Below are 25,080 nucleotides of genomic sequence, written 5' to 3' on the forward strand. Positions count from 1 at the left end.
CAAATAGGTGTTTTGATTTATTGTGCAAATAATGTCCGCCTCCTCAAGCAATCCAGTTCATGGATTGGAATTGTGCTATCTGCCAGAAAAAATTTTTGAAAATTCTGTATAGTCTATAGGAAAAAAACACCCAGTACTATGTTATTGATTATGAGACACGATGTGTGACATGTCGTCTGCGTCAAGTGAACTGGCTCCACTGTGCCGCAGATCTGTGGCAGCGGGCATAGCGGCATCGACTAGGAGGCGAGCCCCGGGGCTCCTGCGCATCCACATCCTTCCCCAGTTGCCAGAACGCAACATACCGGCAACAGCCGACCCGCTTAACTGCGTCTTCCTTGGACACTCGACCATGGCTGCCCTGGGCTTCGCCGAGGGTTCCTGGGCGCAGGCGTGGCTGCAAGAGCCGGGAGGCAGCAGCCCCAGCGCTTCGCCGGAGCCGCAACTCAAGTGAGGGCTCGAAGTGTGCTGCAGGAATGGCATAAACGTGACGCAGAGTGCATTATGTTTGCACAGTGCAGAATGCACAGAAATGAAAAGTTGTTTTTTTTTTTGAACGGGCACTAAAGGGAGGTGTTAAATCAAGCTAGATTGAAAGATCAGGCCTTTACAATAACAAATTTCTCATTCATAGCGAGAACAGAGGCTTTGCACGCGAGAAAGTGAAGAAAACGGAAAATTGGTATGGCACCACCTGTTTGAGACTATAGTACAATGATTAGAAAACAGTGCTGAAAAAAGTTAAGACGCACACACAACATGAACACAAGCATGGACGATGAAGCGCCTCTGTCAGCTGATTTATTAGCAAAACACAGGGCAAGCGAAATTGTGAGCAGAAAAGCCACTGCACAACAAACTACACATAGAACATGGTACCTCTCATGTGACATCGGCACTAGAGTTACTGTATATGGCTTCCTTTGGGGAGGGGACCTTATACAGTAACTTTAATTAGCACTAGCTCTGGCTGATTCACAGAGAGGAGCAGAGAGAGAGGTCACAAGAGGATTGTGTCAGCTTGACTGTTTTGGCGCGGAGCGTTCAAATTGCTGAGCAGCAACAGAAACTTCAGGGGCAGTTTTGATACGTTGCAACAAAGTCATATATAGGCACACAAGAAACAATGATGGACTTCTAGATGAGTAATCTATCGATTAAGCTCAACCTAATATTTTCCTTTGGTGCCCCTGCATAACACCTGGATAACACCCAACTTGCAACAAATTTTTGAATGGCAGGTTTGGAACCTTTTCACAGCTATGTTTCCTGCCCTTTACTAGAGCCACATTGTTTGAAAGGCAGGTCAAGTATACTTTTCAAACAGGTACTTATGTGGGGCTGCCGAGACTGCTCAGCCAAAATTACCAGAATGGGCCAGAACTGACACACTGTGTCTGCAGTGAGCCAGAGGTCAGGAATTTGATTTCTGGTTGCTGGGGCCACATTCCAATGTGCATGAAATTTAACATTCCTGTACTTAGGTTTAAGGCACTGAAAAATCAAAGGCATGTGAGCACTGAAACATTGAAAAAGCTTTCTTTTTAAATATTTTTCGTTGGTGAGTGTACATTTTTCTTAAACCATGTTCTTCCTTCACCAGACGAGCTTTCGTTAAACCTTTGATTATTCTTAAATTTAAGTCCATATTAAAGAATGCCAAATAGTCCAAAATAATCCGGAGATCCCCTCTATGGCATCACTCATAGCCCAGCGTGCATGCAATTAATCCCTGCAATTAAATATCTGAGAAAAAGATGCCACACTTACTTGGCTTCTTTTGTGGCATGTTGCTTGCGTGAGTACACGCACTACCTGTCCTGAACTAGTCATTAGTGTGCAGTAGTGTTATCATTTGTGCAACTTGTTTTTTACCATATTTTTTTTCCAGCTTGCTTTAAAGAAAGTGATAACAAATGTGTTATGAAATGGTGATGGAAATGTCGGACCATGACCATCCAGCACTTAAGTAGGAATTAGAGTTGTAAATTGGCAATAAAAGTCTGAAAAAACAGTATGTGGCATGGACTGGCGGTGGAGCCTTGGTACTTCGGATGTAGTTTATGAGATTACTGTACGTAGGTCAGCTGTTATTAAGTGCCACATACTTATTGCTTAAAATTGCAGTTCGTGTAATATTAGCCTATTGTGCTTTATTCTGTGTGTATAATGTAGCAAAGTTTATGCTAATCAGCGATGCTTGCATCCCTCAATGCGTGGGGGTGCACATGATTGCTTTTGCACACGCGCGAAATTCTGAGCATGCATCTGAGCTAAAATTCCTTTGTTCCAGCTCGCTCAGGTCTTCCAAAGATGACATGCGTCGGCAATTGAAAGCACATGTGTGGCTATGGCAACACGCTGAACTGTGTATGGCATGTGAGAACGTCCTTTCACTTTTAAGCACCCTCGACTTGGTAACGCTGACGCCGTTCGACAGGAAACCACTAAAGCACGTAGTTATTATTGTAGAAAGAATTTAACATAGGAGAAAGCATGAATCATCGGCTTGGTAAACAGAATGTGAGTTTGTCACAGTTATGACTTCACTTGTCGTCTGCTTCCCACCAATGCTGGTGCATAATTGCTATCGCGCTCACCTATCACTGTTTCCAGCTTGCTTCCAGCGAACGACGACATCCTCATAGCAGATTGAAAAATTCGGATAAAAAAATATTCCATGTTGCTTTCCATGTTATCGCTGCATGATTCGACACTCTGACCGGTAAGCTTTCCATTGCACTAAAAAAATGCACACTATAAAACTTGGTTGTCAGTCCCTTTAAAGGGCCCCTGAACCACTTTCTATCGAAGTGGAGAAATGCATTTAAAGTCAAATTAGGCTATTTCAGAAATACTTTGACACAAGAAGTACTTCAATGCATTCAGCAGAAGTGGAGCTATTGGCCATCAAACACTCCCTTCGTGCACCTTCTGCTCCTTCTCCAATACCTTGCTGGCTATGGGAGAGCAGGGCTTGCCCACAATGCTCTGCCTACTCGCTGTGGCATGCAGTTAAGATTTTGGATGTCCACATAGATGCCATTACTTCCAATGTTTGCGCCCACGATATGCGAAGCGTACCTAAGCCAAACGTGGTTCTCCTCGGCAAGCCGCAGTGCACTCAGCCAGTAGACTCGTCACAGCACCCTGCGACGGCCGCAGTATATATGCTATGTAGTATATTACAGCTGCATGCAACTGTTGTGCGTATGCGCAGCGTTTGTTTTGTGCGCGGCAAGGCTTGAGTGCGCGCTCGCGCTCATATGCTCTAGTCTAGCTGTGCTACGTGGTGTGGACTGGCTTTGTCCAGCACCAGCTTGACCAATAGTAGCCACATCCAACTTGCTCATTTCAAAGTGCTCATTACGAAGCGAGGTCTACCAAGGTGTCTAACCAGGAGCGGACAGGAGTGCTCACGCTCTGGCAAGCATGTGTGTCGGTCTGACCTTAGTTTCGCGTGGTTCGAGGCTAGTTGAGTGTTCAAAACTAGTCAAAATTAGTGAGACCCGACGGCTATGACACCGATAAGCAGAGCGGCCAAAGCATAATTCCTACGCGGGCGGGTGCGGGTGAGTGTGAGCAGATGATAGTTTACTTATTCCGGAAGTACATAATTCATTGGTATGGTTGTGCAGTACTGATAATCGAGCAAATGGTTACGTAGGACGTAGTGGTATCTTTTTTTTCCGTTTTGTTGGTCCCTTATGTTGGTACCTTTCTGTTTTGTTGGTACTTTGTTACCTTATGCACATACGTCTCCATTCGCTTGATTGTAATTGGTATGTTGTTTCTTTGCTTTGTTGCAGTATTTCGTGCATTTCTTTACTGGCCTGATTGTATAGCCTAACCTAACTTTTGGGTGCTTGAAGAGCTGTGGTGGTCTTCAGCATTGGCATTTATCATAGAGCTTGTAGGTGTGTAAAAGCACCCTCTTCTAATTTCTGTTTTTGTTATCACACTTTCTAGCTTACTTGTTCTTGTTGCTGTTACAACACTTGGTGTTTTTGTACTGATCCACCTGAATTGCATGTATTTGTGTATTAGTTGAAGGTATTTATATCCACTCCTGCTAGGTACTCCTGATGGCCTACAGATTCTCTAAATGAATAAATGAATAAATAAATAAAGTTATTATCGAAATTTGAAAGCAGATTTTTGCTTGTCTGTTTATTAAACTTTATCAATAATTATACCAGTAACAGTAAGAACAAGCGTGCTGATCCAAACACCCTTCTTGATTGATGTGAGCTATGTGCCAATAGCAGCCATGTGTGGGAATGTGCTATATTATGAAATAGGACATCCAGAAAAGAGTGAGGAGCAGGCTTCTGTTTAAACGAGAGCATCTGAGAGAAAGGTTGACTTCACGCCCCACTTGGGAGCTCCACGCGCCGCGCATGACTGCAAAACTAGATTGAGATGTTCACAGCAGGGAATGCTATGGACTATGTTTTTTTTACCAAGCCCGAGGGGTGGCTCAGGACCCCTTTTAAACAAATTCGACTATCTCCCCTAATGTGCATAGGCGTGTAACGTACGACATGTTTTTTATTTAATAAGGGGAATTTCTATGTAGATTCTTCCATGGTGTAGCTTGCTTTAGGCTACTTTTGGACAGTCACTACTGTTTACCTAAGCTTGTTGGCCCAAACTCACCTGTTCACTTTGTTCACAAAATGCGTTGCACCAACTCGGGGCTAACCTATGCATGTACTTTCATTTCTGTCATCTCCAGTTCGAGTTACACAGGCGTAATTTTCACTGATTTGTTTAAATTAGAGTTTATGCCATCTTTAGTGACCAGATGCATAGCAGCGTGGCATCGCACTTTCAAGTAATTTCTACTTTCAAATTTCCCTGTCGTGTTTCATTCCGCGAATATAGTTCGCATGCCGCTTGCTCCTTCTTGAGTAAAGGCTACCCTTCACTTTCAGGGAGTCCTCTGTGTCATTATATCAGTCATTAAAAAAATTAATACAGTCATTAAACAGTCATTATATCAGTAGTTCGTTATGTACAAGTTCGCCCTTAAAGATCCTCCAAAATTAACCGCACTGAAGCAGGTGTCAGCAGTTACAATGCGGCAGCTCTTTGATTTGAAAACCAGATTTTCAGTGTCACTGTTTTTCCCAGTGCATTCACGTACCTAACCACAAATTTATGTTAGAAATGTCCTTCTAAAGAACGAGATATAACGGCATATAACTCTCTCAAAACAGTCCCCGATTCCCTCCACCTGTCGTTTCTAAACTGCAAGTGCAACCATCCATTTTTAATTCAGGAGCTTGTCATATGTTTTACTACCAGCGGGACATCACTGTATTCAGCACAAGAGAGCAAAGCATTCTAGTTGGCCGGACGCGTAAACTTCAGAAACTCTTGCGGCATGTCCCCATTCCGTGAAGGTCTCAGACATCATAGTCTTGGCATTGCGAATGCGCGTCAACCCCACACGAGCCGTAAAATGACGTTATCAATCTCGCTTTGGGTGAAAAAAACGCATAGTTCGAAATGGAGGATGTCACCGCAAACCATTATCAGCAGTCGACAATGCGTGAATGAAGTGCCACCGAACCGTGACCTGCTGATAACAGCGCAGTAAGCACCACTCCTGTGCAACATTGCGTGATGCAGCATTCTCGCCGGCACAGGCCGCTTGAATATCAACAGTAACGTCGGGAATGTTTGAGCAGCCACTGTTCCCTTGGCAGAAGGACATAGACGGCTATTCCAAATCGTTGAAGTAGGCGTAATGCACGTAGTGCTGCACAGACAACTATGAAAATGCATGCCTTAGTGCCGTCGTCGTTGCGCTTGGATTGAAGCAGACCGTGCACTGCCATGCGCCCAGTCTGGTCGTGCTTCTGTGCTATGGGACTTTGTGTGTGCCCTATTTTCTACCCTGACCACGTTTGAAGCGTTCTTTGTAACCGTATAGTGATTTTAAAAATGTTCCCTATATCTGGAATCAGTTTCAATAGACAGGGTCAGGAAATTGTAAGTATACTGAAATGTGGTTGTTATAATCGATAGATTGTTGTATCTGGGATCATTGTAAGCGGGTAAGACTGTATTATGAATACTTGGGAGGCTCAGAAGAGGGCTTACGTGGCACAAAAAGTGGCTCAAGAAATTGCAATAAAGTTGCTTAAACCCCTGCATTGCAGACGTCAGGTGGCGATCTGGAGTGTAGAGAGGCTGCACATGCTGGACAGCGAGTTGGTGAGTGGCGTCGCTCTAGAGGACGCTGCATACCTGAGCCCCCACCTCTGGTTTCACCTGCACAACAGGGATCTGCCTGCACTGCTGGTCCGGCCCACAGCACGGCTCCACCTGGTATGCACATATGCCACGCTTCCTACTTGTGTGAGAGCATTCGAAGCTGCGATATAAAATACAAAACCAGTGGAAAAAAATATATATATATGGACCTAAAAAGGCAGATCGGGACAAAGAAGATAACAGGACAAACATTGGAGTTGCATATTGAAACCGTGTTCTGGGCTTGTTGGTTAGCTGCTGTAATATTGAATAAGTCAATGACACAAAAGATGACAAAGGTAGGGGTATAAGACACAAAATAGGGATGCACACAGGCGCCATTTTTTTCATAATGCTCGTGTGATTGCTAGTGTATGTGTTTTATTTGTGCCTGATAATCCAGTCTTTGTCTTCTTACGCACCATTCACTTATCTATTAGAAATAAATATGTCCGCACTGTTATCCACCGTGCTGGATACCAGTGCCCGATGAATAACCAGCCTTACAGGCCCGACTCTTATCAGTCTTACAGTCTTATCTTATCTTATCCAGTCTTACAGGCCTGTAAGACTGGATACCAGCCTTACAGGCCCGATGAATGCCCATTCTTCGGGCCTGTAAGGTATTTTGAATAAATAAATAAAGCACTAACCACGTAACCATCGATCTCCACTGGTATGTTGAGCGAAAGCCGGTCATTCTGTTCAGCTGCAGTTGACGTCCTGTCCTTGTTCGCATTGATCGGAGGTCTTCAGCGCGTCGAGTACCGGTGGCCTTGCCCCCAAAGGTCGTTGTAGTTAGTTTTCCCGGCGGGGACTTGGCGATCTTGCGCTTGAATATCGCTGGGGCGGGTGTGAAAATTGCCTTGGTAATGGCGAGCGTGACTGTCACCCAGTAAGTGGTGGTATGCATTGTTGAGCCAGGTAATCTTCAGTATCCCGTGGTCGTTGGCCAGGTCTGGGTGGCGGTGAGTAGGTGGAAAAGCCTGCAACCCGGGACGTTGGTATGGGCACTGGCGGTACAAATGATCTGCCTCACCGCAGTGGAAGCACAGAGGATGGCGGTCCGGTGTGCACCAAACATCTGACTTAAGAGGCATCATGCGTCGATCGTCGGTGTAATGCACTGGCTGCTTCATCTGAAGCACAACAGGAGGAACGGCATGGGCAAGCACAGAGGCGTGCGCCATTCTTTGATGCATTGTACCGGTTGGGCTGGTGAAAGTGCAACTGGATGAGTGGGGTGAAAAAACAGCGGGGGTAATGAAGCAGGGAGTCTGAGGGCTTCTACGTAGGTCGAACAGCGGTGTTCAATCGGTGCAGGCGCGGTGTTAACAAGAGGAAAGGTGGACTGGAATGCTTGGTGCACTTCATGTTTTACAACACACTCAATGGAGCTCACCGTAGCCTGTGATACGCTGTAAACCTTCTGCATATTTTTGTGTACAACGGTGCAAATGAGTTCTCTGAGGTTGTCATTGTTGCTTCTAGTGGCCATGAAAATATCGGAAGGGGATGTCACACTCACTTGCCGCTTGTAGAAGTTCAATCGCTGTTGGAGCATCTTGTCCATACTTACAGCCTCAGATGAAAATTCGGCGGCTGTCTTCAGAGGGCTCCGCACAAGACCAGCGAAGAGCTGCTCCTTCACTCCTTGCATCAGGTGACGCAACTTCTTCTGCGCGGGTATTCCAGGGTCTGCTTGTCTGAAGAGGGGCGCCATGTCTTCCATGAACGTAGTGACACTTTCATTGGGAAGCTGGACACGGGCCTGGATTGATCGTTCTGCTCACTCGTGGCAATCAGCGCTGGCGTAGGTGTCTAGCAGCTGACGGCAGAACTTAGGCCACAACATCAGTTGCTCCTCATGGTTTTGAAATCATGTATGCGCACCGTACTCCAGGCAAAAATAGATATTTTTGAGTTTAGTTGTGTCTTCCCATTCGTTGTACTTGGCCACGCACTCAATGTCAGCCATCCAGTCTTCGACACCTTCGAACACGTCTCCATGGAATGACTTTGGAATCCGTGGGTTCTGAAGTGCGTAGCTGGTCATCATCATGCTATCCATACCAGTTGAGATGGTTGGAATTGCTGTGTTATCGTCCGGAGGCAGTCCCCTGGCTGGCCCGATGGACGGTAGTGTCGATTGGCACTGGGCTGGTGGTTCTGCTTCCAGGAGGGGTCTGTGGCATAAGTGAGAAATACCCAGCACCTCCGCCACTTTGTCACGTGTCTTCAAAGAGGACTCGCACTGTTTAATGAGGACAGCTGGCTCCCGAAAAACATGGCGATGGGACCTGGCTGTCGAGCGGGCGGGGGTAGCATGCGGGCTCCTTCCTTCTTGTCCTTCCTGCCTCTTCTTTTGCACTGTGCCCACTATTGCAGGTGGCAATATCAGTGGTGAAACAACAGCTTGATGATGGTGGCACAATGACAACACTATGATGAAAAGTGCATGACGATGACTTTATGACGACAGTGGCAAGACAATGGTATGAGGACGACCAGTGTATGGTGACATGGCATGACAATGACTGGATCACGAAACCTGTATGACGATGGTGGCTTGACGACAAGGGCATGACGAGAGTTGGATCACATAGCCAGAAGGACGATGATAGCACGGTAAGAATGGCATCAAGACGATGGTCCCACAGTGTAGGCATGATACCAACTGATGATGACAACTTGACAAAGGCGGCATAATCACAAATGAATGACAACATGCCTTCTCTCTTTGCTATGGCTCTCACTTGCCAAGGTTGCCTGTGAGTATGGAAGCAGGATGATAACTGTATGATGCTGAGGCAGTGATGCCGTATAATGGCAACCAGATGAAGAAGCGAGAATTACGACGATCTAACGACCAAGACGGCATGGCGACAACGGTATGACAACGGATGCATGATAGCATCCGCCTGAACGACGTTGCCGCCATGACGTCGATGGTATGACAATGATGACATAATCACAGTTGAATGACGACAGTATGATTACGATAGAATGACAAAGAAGGAATGACGCCGATGGATCGACAAAGATAGTGTGACAACAATGGGATGATGGTGAAAGGCAGTGTAGCGAAGATGGCATGATGACAGCGGTATGACGATGAATGCATGACGATGTGCGGTGACAGCGATGGTAAGACAATGAAGTGAAAACAATAGGATGACGACCAGTCTATGACAACGATGGTGTGACGATGACTGTGTCACGAAACCTGTATGACGACGATGGCTTGATGATGACGACATGATGAGAGTCAGATGATTTAGCTGGAGAGATGATGATAGCATGCTAACAACAGCATCATGACAATATGCCAATCAAGGCATGGTAGCGACTGATGATGACAGCCTGACAAAGTTGCCATAATCTTGATTGAATGATGACAGTATGGTTAGAATAGAATGACGAAGAAACATTGACTTCTTTGGAACGATGAAGGCGGTATGACGATGGTCACATGACGACGATAGGATGATGTTTCTGAAGTGATGACAATGATAAAACAACAGCACAATGACAACCATGTGATGACAGTGGTGTGATGAGGACGGCATGACGAGAGTCAGATGACAAAGCTGAAATGAGGAGGATGCAATGACAACAAGGCCATTATGAGCCCGAACACATACCTAGTGACACAAGCTTTTCGGACCACTGCGGCAGAGTCGAAGGCGTGACGACCATAGCATGACGATAGTCTGATCATGAAGCTGGAAGGACGATGATTGAATGACCACGACAGCAACACTATGGCAACGTGACAATGAATGCATGATGACTGTATGAAGACGATGGCATGATGACGATGACATGATGACTGTTGGGTGACAAAGGTGGAATAAAGGCAATACAATGATAGCGATGGCATCACGACCACGAGGCCGTACCTATTGGCCCAAGCTCTCATACAATATGGGTGACTGGGTCGGCATAGATGGCATGATGACGACAGCATGACGAGTGTATGATCGCAAGGCTGGAGCAACGACAGTGGAATGACTGCAACAGCATCTCGACCAGGAGCATACCTGGTTGAGATGCTACCTGTTTGTGTTTGTGTCTGCCTGTTTGGGCAGCATACCTAGCTGCCCGAACAGGTGGACAACTTGTGCAACTGGTTTGGCGTAAGAGGCTAGATGGACACACGGACAGACGGGCATGCATGCACGTGTGCAGTCTCAAAACGGCTGAAGTAGGCAAGGAATGCTATTTGCATTAATAATGGACCACTGGACCCAGTATTCCGTTACCCTGCACAGCAGTGAGCACTGATTGTCATCACCTTACTGCTGTTGTCAGATACACACTGGCATCACGCACACTCTTTCTTTTTTACACATATATGTTGGTCTATCTTGTTAGCATAACTTGAAATGATCCAGTTACCTGCAAAATGCTTCCCATAACATTGATACTCACAGTGAATGGGATCTACGGGTTTTTTTAAATGCAATTATCATTCTTAGGATATCTTGCGCATTTTTTGTTACGTTTGTTTCTGTGTTCTAACCATTTTTCCACCAACTTGTGTCATTGGGTAGTCCACGGTCTAATGGGTAGAGCATTGGGCTGCTGTGCTGTGGGAACAGGGCTTGAAACCAACCGTCGAACCAACTTGGGTCACTGGGCATGTGGCACTGGTTGTGTGTCGCTCTTCAGTGGGCCTCTTGGACGCCAACTTGAGTCACTCTGTATGTGTCACTCTGTATGTGTTGATTCTGTCGAAACCTCAGCAGTCATGGAGGCATTATGGAATCAGGGTGTAGACAAGCCGTATGTAAAAATACTGAAAGAAATCTATAGCGGCTCCACAGCCACCGTAGTCCTCCATAAAGAAAGCAACAAAATCCCAATAAAGAAAGGCGTCAGGCAGGGAGATAGATCTCTCCAATGCTATTCACAGCGTGTTTACAGGAGGTATTCCGAGACCTGGATTGGGAAGAATTGGGGATAAAAGTTAATGGAGAATACCTTAGTAACTTGCGATTCGCTGATGATATTGCCTTGCTTAGTAACTCAGGGGACCAATTGCAGTGCATGCTCACTGACCTGGAGAGGCACAGCAGAAGGGTAGGTCTAAAAATTAATCTGCAAAAAACTAAAGTAATGTTTAACAGTCTCGGAAGAGAACGGTAGTTTACGATAGGTAGCGAGGCACTGCAAGTGGTAAAGGAATACATCTACTTAGGGCTGGTAGTGACGGCGGATCCGGATCATGAGACGGAAATAATTAGGAGAATAAGAATGGGCTGGGGTGCGTTTGGCAGGTATTCTCAGATCATGAACAGCAGGTTGCCATTATCCCTCAAGAGAAAAGTGTATAATAGCTGTGTCTTACCAGTACTCACCTACGGGGCAGAAACCTGGAGGCTTACGAAAAGGGTTCTACTTAAATTGAGGACGATGCAACGAGCTATGGAAAGAAGAATGATGGGTGTAACGTTAAGGGATAAGAAAAGAGCAGATTGGGTGAGGAAACAATCTCGAGTTAATGACATCTTAGTTGAAATCAAGAAAACGAAATGGGCATGGGCAGGACATGTAATGAGGAGGGAAGATAACCGATGGTCATTAAGGGTTACGGACTGGATTCCAAGGAAAGGGAAGCGTAGCAGGGGGCGGCAGAAAGTTAGGTGGGCGGATGAGATTAAGGAGTTTGCAGGTACGACATGGCCACAGTTAGTACATGACCGGGGTTGTTGGAGAAGTATGGGAGAGGCCTTAGCCCTGCAGTGGGCGTAACCAGGCTGATGATGATGATGGTATGTGTCACTGGGTATACATCGCTTTGCGATGAGAAAAAAAAGAGACAACTGCTTTAAAATTCCTTGGTGCTGGGAGGAACTGAACCCACATCACATACGCTATCAGACAATCTTGTTTGAATATAGTAAATTCAGAATCTTGTCACACGTGGACTTCGTGGCAGCATTGCTAGATGGCACAACATTTACAGAGGAATGGGTGAGAGAGGAGCATGGATGCATACATGGAATGCAGAGTAGGGTATGGCGAAAGCGTGAGAAGAAAAGTGTAGTGCGGTGACAGTGGGCTACGAGATGGTGCCAGAGTAACGCGCATTGTCTGGGAGTTTAGTCAGTAGCGGCTTCTGTGAATCATGCCCACGCGTCGTCGCCCATATGCTGGCCCCACACGCTGATTCTCGCAATTTCCTGATTAGCGAGCCAGTCGTGCCACATTTCGCTGTGTTTGCAACATGCCGCACGAGACAGATTGTTCGAACCGGTCAATATCTCACAAAATGAAAACGCGTAGAGAGCTGTGCTCGAATTTCGCCTTAGGGAGTATCCCAATTGTTGGCAAATTTTTAACACGATTACCACATGTTTGTTAATGTGCATTTACCCACTCCTGCTTAAGGTCTCATCAGGTACTATCAGTAACCTGAAAATAAATAAACGAATAAATGCGCAATGTGTTTTGGGGGTGTCAATACTGTTGCTATGTAGCCTCAATGCTCATCACATTAATATTGACATTTATCGCGAGAGGAGTTCTGCCGGAATATTTTTCTTGCATCTTCTCTGTTTCATAGGAGGCCTTGGCTGGTTCCAGCAAAGGGAGTCTGCCAGTGTTGGCGCACGAGTTCAACCTGGCCATTGTGCGTAGCCCTGCTTACAGCAGCACCACTGAATGCGCAGCATTGCTGAAGGATCACTTCTCAAGGCCTCGGTAAGAGAAGCATGTGCGTATGCCGGTTGTTACACTACATGGTGACATCTATTGCGGGTTCCTCTGGCTCGTCAAATGTGTACCGGTATGCCTCACCATAGAATTCCCGTTATTGTGTCGTCATGGTTCGTGTCATATAATGCCCGAGCTCAGGTTCAGTGCTTATCGTTGGTCCTAACAAAGCAAGATTAAGGGCTAGTTGGCAATACGTTGTTGAAGTTGGCGCTCTGTTTCGAAGCACGGAACATGCACCCGTAATCACATAGTGCATCGCGCGTAAAAGCAAGGTATTAATGTATTTAAATAAATTAGATGTAACAGCAAGTCTCATACTCGTATGCCAGAAAGTGTGATACACTTATGCGGCCAGTTGCCCTTGCGTCATTAAACATCAAATATTCATTCATTTTGCGGCCAGCGGCCACGCCACATTACTTGTGCTCGTGACAAAATCTTAGTACACCACATACTGGAAGCACGAAGGTGCGCGAGTGGTTTCTATGGCTGACAGTAGATCAGCGTGCACGAGCACTGGTTCTAGGCTTCCAGATAATCAAAACGATAGTGGCGACGGCTTCAATTAATCCCGTTTCGAACCTGTGGTCTCAGCAAAAAAGTCAGGAAAATGAGAGAGCAAAGGGTTTTTGCAGCCAAAATTTCAGATGTCTTTGTACGTTGGCTCTATGGGATACGTGACGGTGCCACAAAGGCGTCTGGATCATCGGGCATGTCTGAAAAATCGAGCACTCGAAAAATCAGTCGTTGACTGTATATGTATAGCAGTTATTCTGGAGAAACTGTCACAGCTAAAAAAATAACTGCTCCGTAAAATGCCGGTAGTCAGACTGCACTACTACTGCAGTGTTGCCTGCTAAGCTTGTAACAGAGTATAAACTAAGTCGTTTTATCTCGGAATGGACAATAAAGCACTTGTAGATGCACTTGGTCAAAGACAACTAACAAGCCAAGGAGCATTCAAGGTGTATGCACAAAAGCTACATCCAGTGTTATTGTTATTGTTGCTCAGTTCATTCCCTTATGCCTTTACTTCTTAGGCTGAGTAGCATATTTTCATGTGTACATTGTATTACTTTTTGCCATGGCCGTCTTTCACAGGATTATCACTGTTGTTAAGTTATTGCTTGTTGCAGGATTCACGTACTGTACTATATGTGAAATTTCTTGAATGCTGTCTCTAATTGTATAAGAAAAGAGATGTGTCTAATTAGATTGCAAGCGTTGTGCAAATAGTGTTGTACATTCTTGAGTACAGTAGAAACTCGTTCATATGTATTAATAAAAAATGCATCAGAAAAAGCAATGTATTAGACTAGTGTTACATGAAATAAGTCTTGTAGTTCTAGCGGCAGTTTAAAATTCAGTAAACATTCGCTTAACATGGTTCCACATGCCCAGAGACACACATCAACAAAATTCACTCGATGACTGCGAGCACTCACCGGCGCAACACTGGCATCATGAGACGCACTGAAAATAGGGAGCGTGCATGCTTGTTTCAAAGCTAACATTCTGTGCTGCAGCTCGCTTTGCCATTTCAACACTGCTGCGGCTCCAAAACTCAACAGCTAGTGTGACCTCTTAAATCTGGTGCACAAGAGGATAGCTAACATGAAGCCATGAGCTTTCTTGGCTTGTCCTTGCATGCTAGCGCTTTGTCCTGGCACCTGCAGCGGGGGCTCAAACATGTCACCTTCAACATTTAGCGCTTGGAAAAGCGATGTACATCAAGCCACCAGCCTTCGCCGCTAGTCGTAACCAGGGCACATGGGCCAAGCTGGCTGTGCATGTTTGCAGTGGATACTGCTAGTCCAAGCTCACTAACGATGTCTATGCACTTTCTCTTTGGATTCTGCTTGACAACCACTAGTACCGTATTTACTTGAATCTAACGCCACCTCGACTGTAACGTGAGTGTCGACTTGCCCGAGAATCAAGTCATCATCTGTTCTGCCGAGCTCATTTGGGATTAAGCACTTCTTTAAAGACCGCACAACCATTTCATTCAGGGGCAGTACCAGGTCACTACGCGCACTACAGAGCACTTCCGACTGGCCTCGCTTTTAAAAGAGGGCCTCCGGCTGGTTCCACCATCCGTGAATCGTCATCTTGTTGACATGAAGCTACTGAGCTGCAGTGGGGTTTGCCAGCTCCTTGGCCATCAAGAAATCCCAGCTCCTCGACCATCAAAAAGCTTGCAGGGTACAGCAGCACCTTAACCGTAACACCAGTCACAAGCACAGTGAAAACGACATCGATTCGAACAAAAAGCAATTTTTGGCTTTGGTCGAATTGTCTATGGATTGTATCGAGACCTAAAGGTACATACAGGTTGCCAGTGTAACGCTTAAAACCGAGATATTTTGAATATATTTATTTAAATGACCAATTGTACCGTTATTTCAATGTTACATGAGGGTCAAGTTCAAGTTATGAAAATCATGAAAAAAAAACTTGTGTTACACTTTAGTAAATACAGCATATTTAGCCATTTCTTGAGGGACAAAAGATTGTGCTTTCTCGACAACATCGCTGCAGCTACCGAACAGGCCATCACAAGTGCAATTACTAATCTGTGAGCACCACTCAGGGCAGGAACTCGTGCCTGTCGTCTGCTACAGTTCGAGCGGTGTCCTGCTTCCTCCTGCAGTGTCTCTGTTCATTTGATCGTGTTCCTCATGCTAGCACACTTGTGATGGTCATCTCAAATATATTTTTTACGATGTCCTAGTTTGTCAGTATTTATTCAAACAGCTTATTTGCTATACAGCAGTATATTTCTCAAAGGCAACGTTACGGCGCTGGCCGACAGAGCTTAGTCTAGCGCGGTGCAAGTTTTTCGTGCGCAATTCTACACTCTGCAGCGGTAGTTCGCAGGGATAATAACAGCATAAACGCAATAACATAGGATAGAACAATCCTGTTAAGCGAACATACTTGCAGTGGTGCTACAAGGATGTAACAGACACTGGCTATATATGACTCCTACAACGCTTACTTGCTGAGGAGCATTACTTGCTGCAGTGCTCCTCGCTGTCGCAGAGCGCTGGTTGCTTGCTGCTGGGGGGTGTAAGCAGAATTTCGCCTTGAGGGCTGCAGCTAAGCATTCGCTGCAACCTGGAAGTTCTGGTTTTATGCACTCTGATGGTCGAAATTTGTTGTGCCACGGTTTCGTGGGTAATCCCATTTTACCAGATCCAAAAGTTGATATGGCTTGTACGCAAAGCTCACTTCAATTTCCAAATTACGATGATATAGTTTAAAAAGTGATTCATAGATTTTTTTTAATTACAAACTACTTACCACGCATCACCCGTCACCCCATAGTGGTGACGGCATGTCTCCGAAGGAACCGTCCTTTTATTCCAAAATGGCTATATTTAAATATTACTTAAGGTTTTCGTAGAAACAACCGGTATGCCCCGATTATATACCCCAAGCATGCTCGAAGTGAACGTGAGCGCGCAGCAGCCGAGCGAGTCGGAGCGAGCGGCATTTCGGCCTTGATGTTATTCACGAGTGAGTGTCGTTACAACTTCTCGGCGCAAATACCGGAAGAGAAAATTGAGTGCGTCTCAGCATTTGCACGTGACACAGGTAGGTGAATATTGCCGGAAAGTTGTAGCGGTAGGTGGCTACTGCTCTCGGTTACACACATTGCACCTTTTCTTGTTCACCTGGAATCTAGCGACTGAAAGATGCGCCATACGATCGCAGTTTACCATTGTACTGAACATTGGTGCTGAAAGATTGGATTTTTAGGAACATATTAACCGGTAAAAAAGAAGCGTATAACTTTACTGGGTCATATGTAGGTGTTTGCTATTGAGGACATTGTCACCGAGAAATCTTACTAAATGGAAGTGTGTCACCGAGGTTCTTCTGTACAGATGAGTACCAGCAGTTAAGTTGGAATGCGGCCTGAGACATGTCTAACTAGCAGCCGAACACGACACGTGAGGGAACATTCAACAATAGACTATGCTTGCCATTATCATGGTAATTTTAGGGCCTTTCTGTTTACAAGTTAGAATAAATGAAATGGAATTAAAGTGAGATTCTTAACACGCACTTTGGTCAGTGTTTCTAGTTCTGTGCCGTCACTACAACTTGGCGAAAGCATATTTCCAGGGGCAGTTTTTACTGGGATTTCCATTTACCAATATTTTCCTGGTAACCATAAAGGTGTTGTACAGGCAAAGTTGCCGGATAATTGATGTTGCCCATTATAGCTAACATTGTTTCTAGGCAAGCTGACACTGTTAATGCGTGCGAGTAGACATAAATATTGGACTGTGACTTACTGTCATGGCCTTGATAACATGACAACCTGGTGACCTTTGGTTCCATGAAAGACGCATTCTAAAATTCCTTGTGCCATCTCCTGATGTTCCAGGTACATCTGTAACGGAGACATCGTCACCATCAACCTCCACGGTGGGTGATTTTAGTGTCACTGACAACTTTTGAAACTGAACTAGTACAGTATACCATTTTAACAACAAAAAAAAACTGTGCGAGAAAGGCGCAGATGAGATAGAGAGAAACGACAAACACTCATCTCTATCTCGTCTACATCTTTATGTGTCAGCAGAGCTGAGACGATGAATGCATTGAGTACATGTTATCCCCCCTTTGGTGTTACCGCTAAAGGGGCATGACATCACATATCGAGCCATGCTCAATATGTCGTGTTGCAGTCAGTGGGAAATTAAGTCCCGTTTCGCTTCTATAGACACAGGACGTCGGCCTTTTCACTCAGTGAGCCATTTGATGCTTCTACATCAAAAAGAAAAGTGGGCTAAATACCGCATTCCGCCAAAGTATGGGTGGGAGCCGTACACGAGGGCAGGCCTTACACGAGTAAATATGGTACAATATGATGAATATCGGATATAACGAAGGGGTTTCTGCTTCAGATGCGATTTCAGTACAACTAGGTTTGACTGTACTCCACATGGCAGTTTTCTGTTCAGTGTCTATGCGCCTGCTGTGGCCATGAATCAAACTCCCGATTGGCCCAGTGGCTGTGGGGTTTTTCTTCAGCCATAGCTGATGCTACAGCCATGAGCTACAATTCCGTGTGTGTTTCGGACATTCAACTGACAGATGTGTCTTTCCATTTTTCTTGTTTCCAGGTTCACCCTGCTCTGAGGAGTACCTCCCCGATGGTTCATCGCAGAGGTGCGCCCTGTTTTTTTCTGAGTGTTTGTGAAGATATTGTGTGCATTGACAATCCATTTGCGTGCATTGCTGTCAAAGCACTGGTAGTGGCAGCCGACTCAGTTGGGCAAGCCGGTTCAGGTGCTACACCTCAATTTAGCATCTTGAGGAGTATGGTGTTAATGTGGTTTGCTGTTATGGGCTCATGTCTACAGCTTTTCAGTGAGCTTTATACCAGGTTTCTGTATGAAGACTGCTGAAAATTTATATAATTTAATTAAATTATGGGGTTTTACGTGCCAAGACCACTATATGATTATGACTCACTAAGAATTTATATGGTAGAGGCAAGTCACATTGTTATGTACTTAAATATGGCTGCTCAAAAGGCAAAAGAAAAGGAGAAATAAAAATTTAGTTGCTATGGATGAACTTTACAAGCCGACTAGTCAAGAAACGTAACTAGTGAATTCGTGTAGCGTGGTTATTGTTCTTTTCTTCGCTTTTGACTACGATGTACTTGATTTATAAATGTTAATTTGTGTTTGTTATGTATGCAAAGAGAGGCAATTCCAACAATTCTCCCTATGTTGCCAAAACTGTTGCGTGTCATTTTGCTTTCTCTTTCACTGCATTCAAGTGCAGCATGTATTTAAACATGTTTTTTTGAGCTTCTGTGCTAAGCAGTACACTAATTGGTACTTTCATTTTTTGGATATGAAAGGGTCTAGGCTAGATAGAAAAAAAATGTATATATATTTTTTGCTTTGATGCTGGCGTTTAGCGACTAAGCAACTTCAATTATGAGAGGGTACCATGGATATTTTTAAAAAACTGTCTATATATATACTTATTTGACAAGACAACTTTATCACCTTCAAGTACTTTCGATTACGCTTCTCACATTTGTCCAATCTGTGATTTAGTTCTCGGAGGCATTTTTGAAACTCGTCTGTTTTGCAAAATGCACACATTTTTGTTTAACATTTTTGTCCATTTGTGAAGCTGACGGGCCTCAACTAGGTTTGTGATGAATCAATATTTCACATTTTTTGAACCAGGAAAATCACTCGAACGCTGGAATTTTTTTCATAGCACCACCCTTGTAAGTAGTACATAACATCTCAACAGTTTCTACGGCATTTTTCCTATCGAGGAACAAACTTTCACAGCTGCACACTGTTCACTTGAGTTGGCCTTCACAAAGAAAGAAGCAAGCAAAACTGCTTTCACAAAAAAAAAAATGCCGTGCTAGGAGAAAACCTCCCAGGAGACGCCACTGGGTGCAATTAACTCATGATGATGATGATGATGATTTATTGGTATCCCCTTTGAAATGGGGCGGCGACAAATGGTCACCTAATCTGCTTGAGTTACTCAGATATGCTATACATGCTTTTGATTCTAGCATTTTCGTATACACCTCCTTAATGCTTTTTCTGTTTCTCAAAATGACGAGTTGCTCGACGCTTCTATAGAGGGACGAATGCGCTGTATGGTAGCTCTGCACTGCACAGTGCTATTCCCTTTCTTTTAGGGGCCCCCTCATACTTGTCACATTCCAAAAGTGTTGCAGGACCCCTTTCAATTCTTTGGCCTTATTGCTGTTGCTATTTTCTTTTTGTGTGTCTATGTGTGTAAATTTTGCGTTCCAGATTGTGGTATCACATCAGTGCTTTTGGTGGGGTAGTGGCATGAAGCTGTAATCATATACAGTCTACTTGGCCATTTCACTAAAGAATATTTAAAATAAAGTTGCTTTAGTGGAGACAATGTCCTAAAGGTGAAGCTGAACTGCTTCTGTCTTACCACAAAAAAAAAAAGAAATGTTAGCATACGGTGGAGAATATAGGAATTTTTTTTTTATTCCCAGTTCGTATGGCTATTAAGATGCCTAATTTCATCTTCTGGATGCTGCTCGACGTGTTTCTTTGTGTCACTGGTTTTAGGTTAAAGCATGAATTTCCTGGCAAATTTTATGGGACATATTCTTATTAATACTGAGATAAGGGTTGCTGTATACTATTCTCATGTAAGGGTCGCACTTCTTTGAAATAAATTTGTGCCTGTATTTTGTAAGTGTGCCCCATATGGCACAAACTGTGTGCACTGGGAAATAAATTTTCTGATGACGCCAACGGTTAAGTCGCTGAGTTTCTACCAAGATATTATCAACTGCAATAACAACCAAAGAGGAGACCCATAGGCATCTGTGTACTTTATGGAGATACTGCTGCATGGCCGCAACTAACGAGGTGCACGCTATGAAATAGGAGATGCAGCCCTTAGACATAGGGATATAGGGATAGGGGAATATAGGGATACAGCCCTTAGACATGTGTGGTCCTTATGCAAGAATGTGTGGTATGTTTTAGCCAGAAACAGCAAGCCTTTATTTTTAAATTATCTTAGCATTGATCCTCAGTGAGCTAGAACATCTGACCTCGGTAGACTCCAACTGGTGCAACTATTTTTCAGGAGGTCAACGCTGGCTTCACTTCTGCTAGTAAACTGTGGAGGCTGCTGCTCTGGCAACCTTTATTTTAGCATGTCGTGGCATTTCACTCGATCGATGATGCACCTCGATTTCCATTCCGTCAGTAGCAGAGCGAAGAGTTGCGGGCTGATGAGAGTGCCTCTGTGTGGACTGCAATAGCTGCTGCCCTGATCTTTCTACCTTCTCTTTCAGGAATCACGTTGTGTTCTTCAAAGCCACCCACCTGGTTGGCCCGGACAACAGTGCTCCTGGCTATTTCTGTGACACCAGCACCAGGCTCTATCAGGTGAACCTCCCACCGTTATTCTCCTCTGCAAGCCCATATTAGCCATTTTTCTTAGACTCTGCTTTGCTCTAATTAGTGCGAATTAGTTGCCGAATACATACCGTATTTACTCGCATAATGATCACACTCGTGTAGTGATCACACTCGTGTAGTGATCACACCCCTCTGTTTTGTCGTCAAAATTCGATTTTTTTTTCTTTCCCGTGTAATGATCGCACCCTGAGCCTGTCGCAGCAGTATCTCGTGTGCCAAGTCTAGCTAATGATAATCGTGCTTACCATGTGTCGAATGCTACGCAAACGACTCTTGAAGACATACCAAACAGTCTGCACGCACCCAACATTCTTAAGCAGATGCTCCATTTCATTCCTTTCATCACTTCCCGCACTTTCATAAAAAAAAAGCTACAACCAAACTTGCCTCGGCTTTATTATTTGTAGGCTGCATAATGGTTTTGGGCAACAACAACAACATAAAAGGCACCTTTCGATTCTTCTCGTCTGCACTCGTGGGCACGTAACAAATCGCGAGTGGCAATGATAGTGGCCACGTTTACTCCGATACGTTAGAAGTGTACTCTATTCATACGTTGACACTTGTAACGCAGCTAAGATATTCGCCCACCCTTAGCGGGAACATGCCGTATTAGAATAGCAGTGAAGACAAATGCCGCAGTTTCAGCAGCATGTCCGCCATGTGTTTCTATGTCACTGCCATCTCTGTTTCTGTCCCCTCAAAGTGGACATGGCTACGTTATTGTCACAAACTTGCCGACATTAACGAGATTGTTCATTACTAATACGGAAGAAACTGTTTCAATGCACGTAATGTACTCAAAAGAATAAAAATAATCGCGTTCGGCGCTTTCGGCTTGCTCTGCCAGCCCACCATTTTTGTTTTGGTGTCCCGCACTGACAGCGGCAGCTGCCTGCTTGTTGACATCTTGTTGCTGCGGGATGAAAAAAGAAAATGTTTCTTTTCGCGGGAAATTTAACCCGCATAATGATCACACCCCTGAATTCGCTTCAGTTTTTTTGACAAAAAAAGTGCGATCATTATGTGAGTAAATACAGTATTAATTGGTCGATTTGTGCACCAAATAACTCTTCCGAATTATCTTCTAATGTATGAATTTGAACCATTTTGTATGGTCGTACGGCTGAGAAAAGTGTCCCCTGAACTGATTGTGGCTAAAGCTGTGGCTATGACTATGACATTGGCTATAGCTCTGCACTACTGAGCGTGAGGTCGCGGATTTCATCCCAGCCATGGTGGCTGCATTTCGATACGGGCAGAATGCAAAAATTTTTGTGTGCCTTGCATTGCAGGCACGTTAAAAAACCCTAGGTGGCCAAATTTAATCCTAAGACTCCCTACTAATCATATCATGGCTTTGGCACATAAAATCTAAGAATGTTTTTTTTTTTAAGCGCCCCACAGAAGTCGAACCTTTCAATTATGCGAGGGTCGTACGTGTCGGCTCTCCCAAATTTTTCTTGATGTATTCCCGTTTTTGGGCTCATTCCACGATTTTACAAATGTTGCATCATGTTTTACGAAAAATAAATTGCATTCACGAAAAACCTTTAAAAGTGTTGAAAGGTTGGGCGCAGTGCAAGATTGCTAAAATACGAATGCAAGAAAAGAAATTGTGACGGTACTTGCGCCGCCATCTCGTTGCATTTCAGTACGCCACACACCAGAAGAGTACTTGCTTCGAGCAAGTTTATTCTGTATAGTTCCTATCCTAAAACAGACAAAATCAGTAGCAGCACCTTCGCTGAAGATCTCATCTGATCTAAAAACGCTGTGTTGCTCGTCAGTCTCTGCTTTTCTTATTAAATTTTTTCTGGCCCTTGCGCCAAAAAACAATATCCATCAATCAATCTTTTGAAAATTTCCTGCTGCTTGTGTGCTGCGCCCAGAGGCAAGTTGTCGTCATAGGCAGGCGTACTCGCTCACGGTTATGCTGGCTCATACTTGCTCCAGACTTGTTTCGCAGCTGTTCCATGGAACGTTAGCGATTGACGAAGGGTGTGAGTGGACGTTAGCATAAACGAGGGTCGGTGCTGGTTAACACGAGTTAGGAACGAAAGTTGGTGACTGTGACTTTGAATGAGTGCGAGCATGAGTGCGAGTGGATGTCGAGTGTGAGTGGGCGGGAGCAGGAACAGGAGTAAGTGCCGACAAATGTGGGTGTACGTGAGTGTGAGGGAATACATGGCCTGCGAAAATATTCGCAAGGGAGCATGAGCCAGCAAGTGTCCATTTATGCAACCAATCTATAGTCATCGTTAAATGGGTCCCGAAACACTTTTCTGGCTAATTATAGAATGGCTCCTTGTGCCGGCATGCGTAGCCAATGCATGTACGCACTGTGCAAAGATGAGAAAAAAAATTTAGATTTTTTTTTTGAGATCGTACACATATATGTCTTTCTTCATTGAACTAAATATTAGCATTAATGTACTACTGAGAATGCTCTCGCAATCACGAAATCAGCCAATAGTGTTGGTGGGCCAGCTGCTTTTGATGACACTGCATGACGGCATCGTGGAAGGAAGAGCAAGCAATTTTTCGTGGCTTGGACACGAGGTTGTAAATTCCCTGCCGCGTGCAATGCAGTAATGTTTGACTCACATTTTCATAGCAGCCTCTGTGACATTCAGCAACGTTTGTTTACTATGTTCAAGAAGTGTTTCAGGGCCCATTTAATAAAGTGCTTGTATTCCACAGCGGGTGGGTGCTCCAGGCAAAGCTTCAAAAAAAAAAAAAATGCATGCTATTAATGTCACCCCTCCCCCCCTCCAGTCATGTCCCTGGGATTTTTGCAAGTTTACCAAGTTGACAGATTAGCAAGAATAGCAAAGGTATTGTTTGCTCTAGCCACATATGAAAAGAAAAAGAAAAAGTAACTGCACTGCTAAGCACGATGTCACAAGATCAAATCCTGGCCATCGTATTTCGATGGCGGTGAACTGCAAAAACACCCGTGTACCACACATTAGATGCACGGTGAAAAAACCCAGGTGGTCAAAAATAATCTGGAGTCCCTCACTACGGCGTGCCTCATAAATCAGATCGGGGTTCTGGCACAAAAAAAAAACCCAGAATTTAATTTCAATATTTTTTAAAGAAAGCCAGACATTGTAGCGCAGCCAAATCGAGTCAACGAATAATCTGCCTTCGATTACTGCCAGTACATGACATAAAGACCCACGAATTGATATTTCATGTAAAAATGCATGTTGTGTTAACCACTCCTTTCTAATAGAGGTAAAGAAACATTTCAGTTGTATTGGCTTGATTACTGCTTAGGTGTTCCCTCTAATAGTGGACCACGCTGTACAGTGGGATTTGACAGACTTGATGGTCTCCTCACTCGCTGCTCGTCTCGTCGCTGCCCTTTTCCTTCAAGGCCGGCAGCAAGGGTTCCTACGTGCCTGCTGCCATGGCGACCTACCACCGGAAATGGGCCCCCCACCCTGTCTGGGACGCGCCCCAGCCCCCGCATCTGGCGCCCGCAGTCGAGCGGCTGCAGTCCATCCTGCTGCCCTTCCTGCAGTCGGGGTGAGTGGCTTTGGACGAGTGGGTGTGAACCCTAGTGACGCAAAACTATTGGTAGTACCATTGATATAATCGAAGTCATTGTCGAACTATCAGTTATCAACACGTACCTTTAATAGTGCACTAACAATATCTATAGTGCTTATCAAGCACACTATGGATACTGCCATCAATTGTGCACATATTGTGCATTTCTTGGAAGATATACTATAGCATCCACAGTTTCTGGTGACCATTTTGCAGCCTGTACTTACATAGTATCATGTTCGTAATGATAAAAAAGTGATTGTGAGTACATAGCCTCTTGGATAGCTCGGGTGGTGTGCTCGTGGATAACTTTGTGACTGTGCAGGCAACGAAAGCATTGGAGGCGGACCTCCTTCAAAGCAGTCCAGGCCAGTTTGATGCTCAAGTTAAATTTGTTAAAATGACATTCGTTTAATATTAGGCTATTACATTAAATCGCAGTAAGTAATGTCAAGTATACTATTGACGTCCATTAATTCAGCTTTGACAAGACGGAAAATATTAATTGTATCTGGCGGGTTGAATTCAAGAAAGGTAAAAAAAAAACTGC

At 44.6% G+C, this 25,080-nt stretch overlaps 1 protein-coding gene across 2 annotated transcripts in view; it reads left to right on the forward strand.

The window, feature by feature from the left end:
* The window catches only part of LOC139048041 (peroxisomal ATPase PEX6-like), an 83,234-nt gene that overhangs the window by 4,403 nt on the left and 53,751 nt on the right, over window positions 1-25,080 (forward strand). For both annotated transcript variants that reach the window (XM_070522424.1, XM_070522425.1), the window contains exons 3-9: window positions 211-450; window positions 6,171-6,339; window positions 12,836-12,972; window positions 17,387-17,427; window positions 18,129-18,174; window positions 20,843-20,936; window positions 24,355-24,506. In XM_070522424.1, the coding sequence (XP_070378525.1) occupies window positions 211-450; window positions 6,171-6,339; window positions 12,836-12,972; window positions 17,387-17,427; window positions 18,129-18,174; window positions 20,843-20,936; window positions 24,355-24,506 (879 nt within the window). The remainder of the gene's footprint in view (window positions 1-210; window positions 451-6,170; window positions 6,340-12,835; window positions 12,973-17,386; window positions 17,428-18,128; window positions 18,175-20,842; window positions 20,937-24,354; window positions 24,507-25,080) is intronic.

The sequence above is a fragment of the Dermacentor albipictus genome, chromosome 7, assembly GCF_038994185.2.
Source record: "Dermacentor albipictus isolate Rhodes 1998 colony chromosome 7, USDA_Dalb.pri_finalv2, whole genome shotgun sequence".
In the NCBI taxonomy this organism is placed as follows: Eukaryota; Metazoa; Arthropoda; class Arachnida; order Ixodida; family Ixodidae; genus Dermacentor; species Dermacentor albipictus.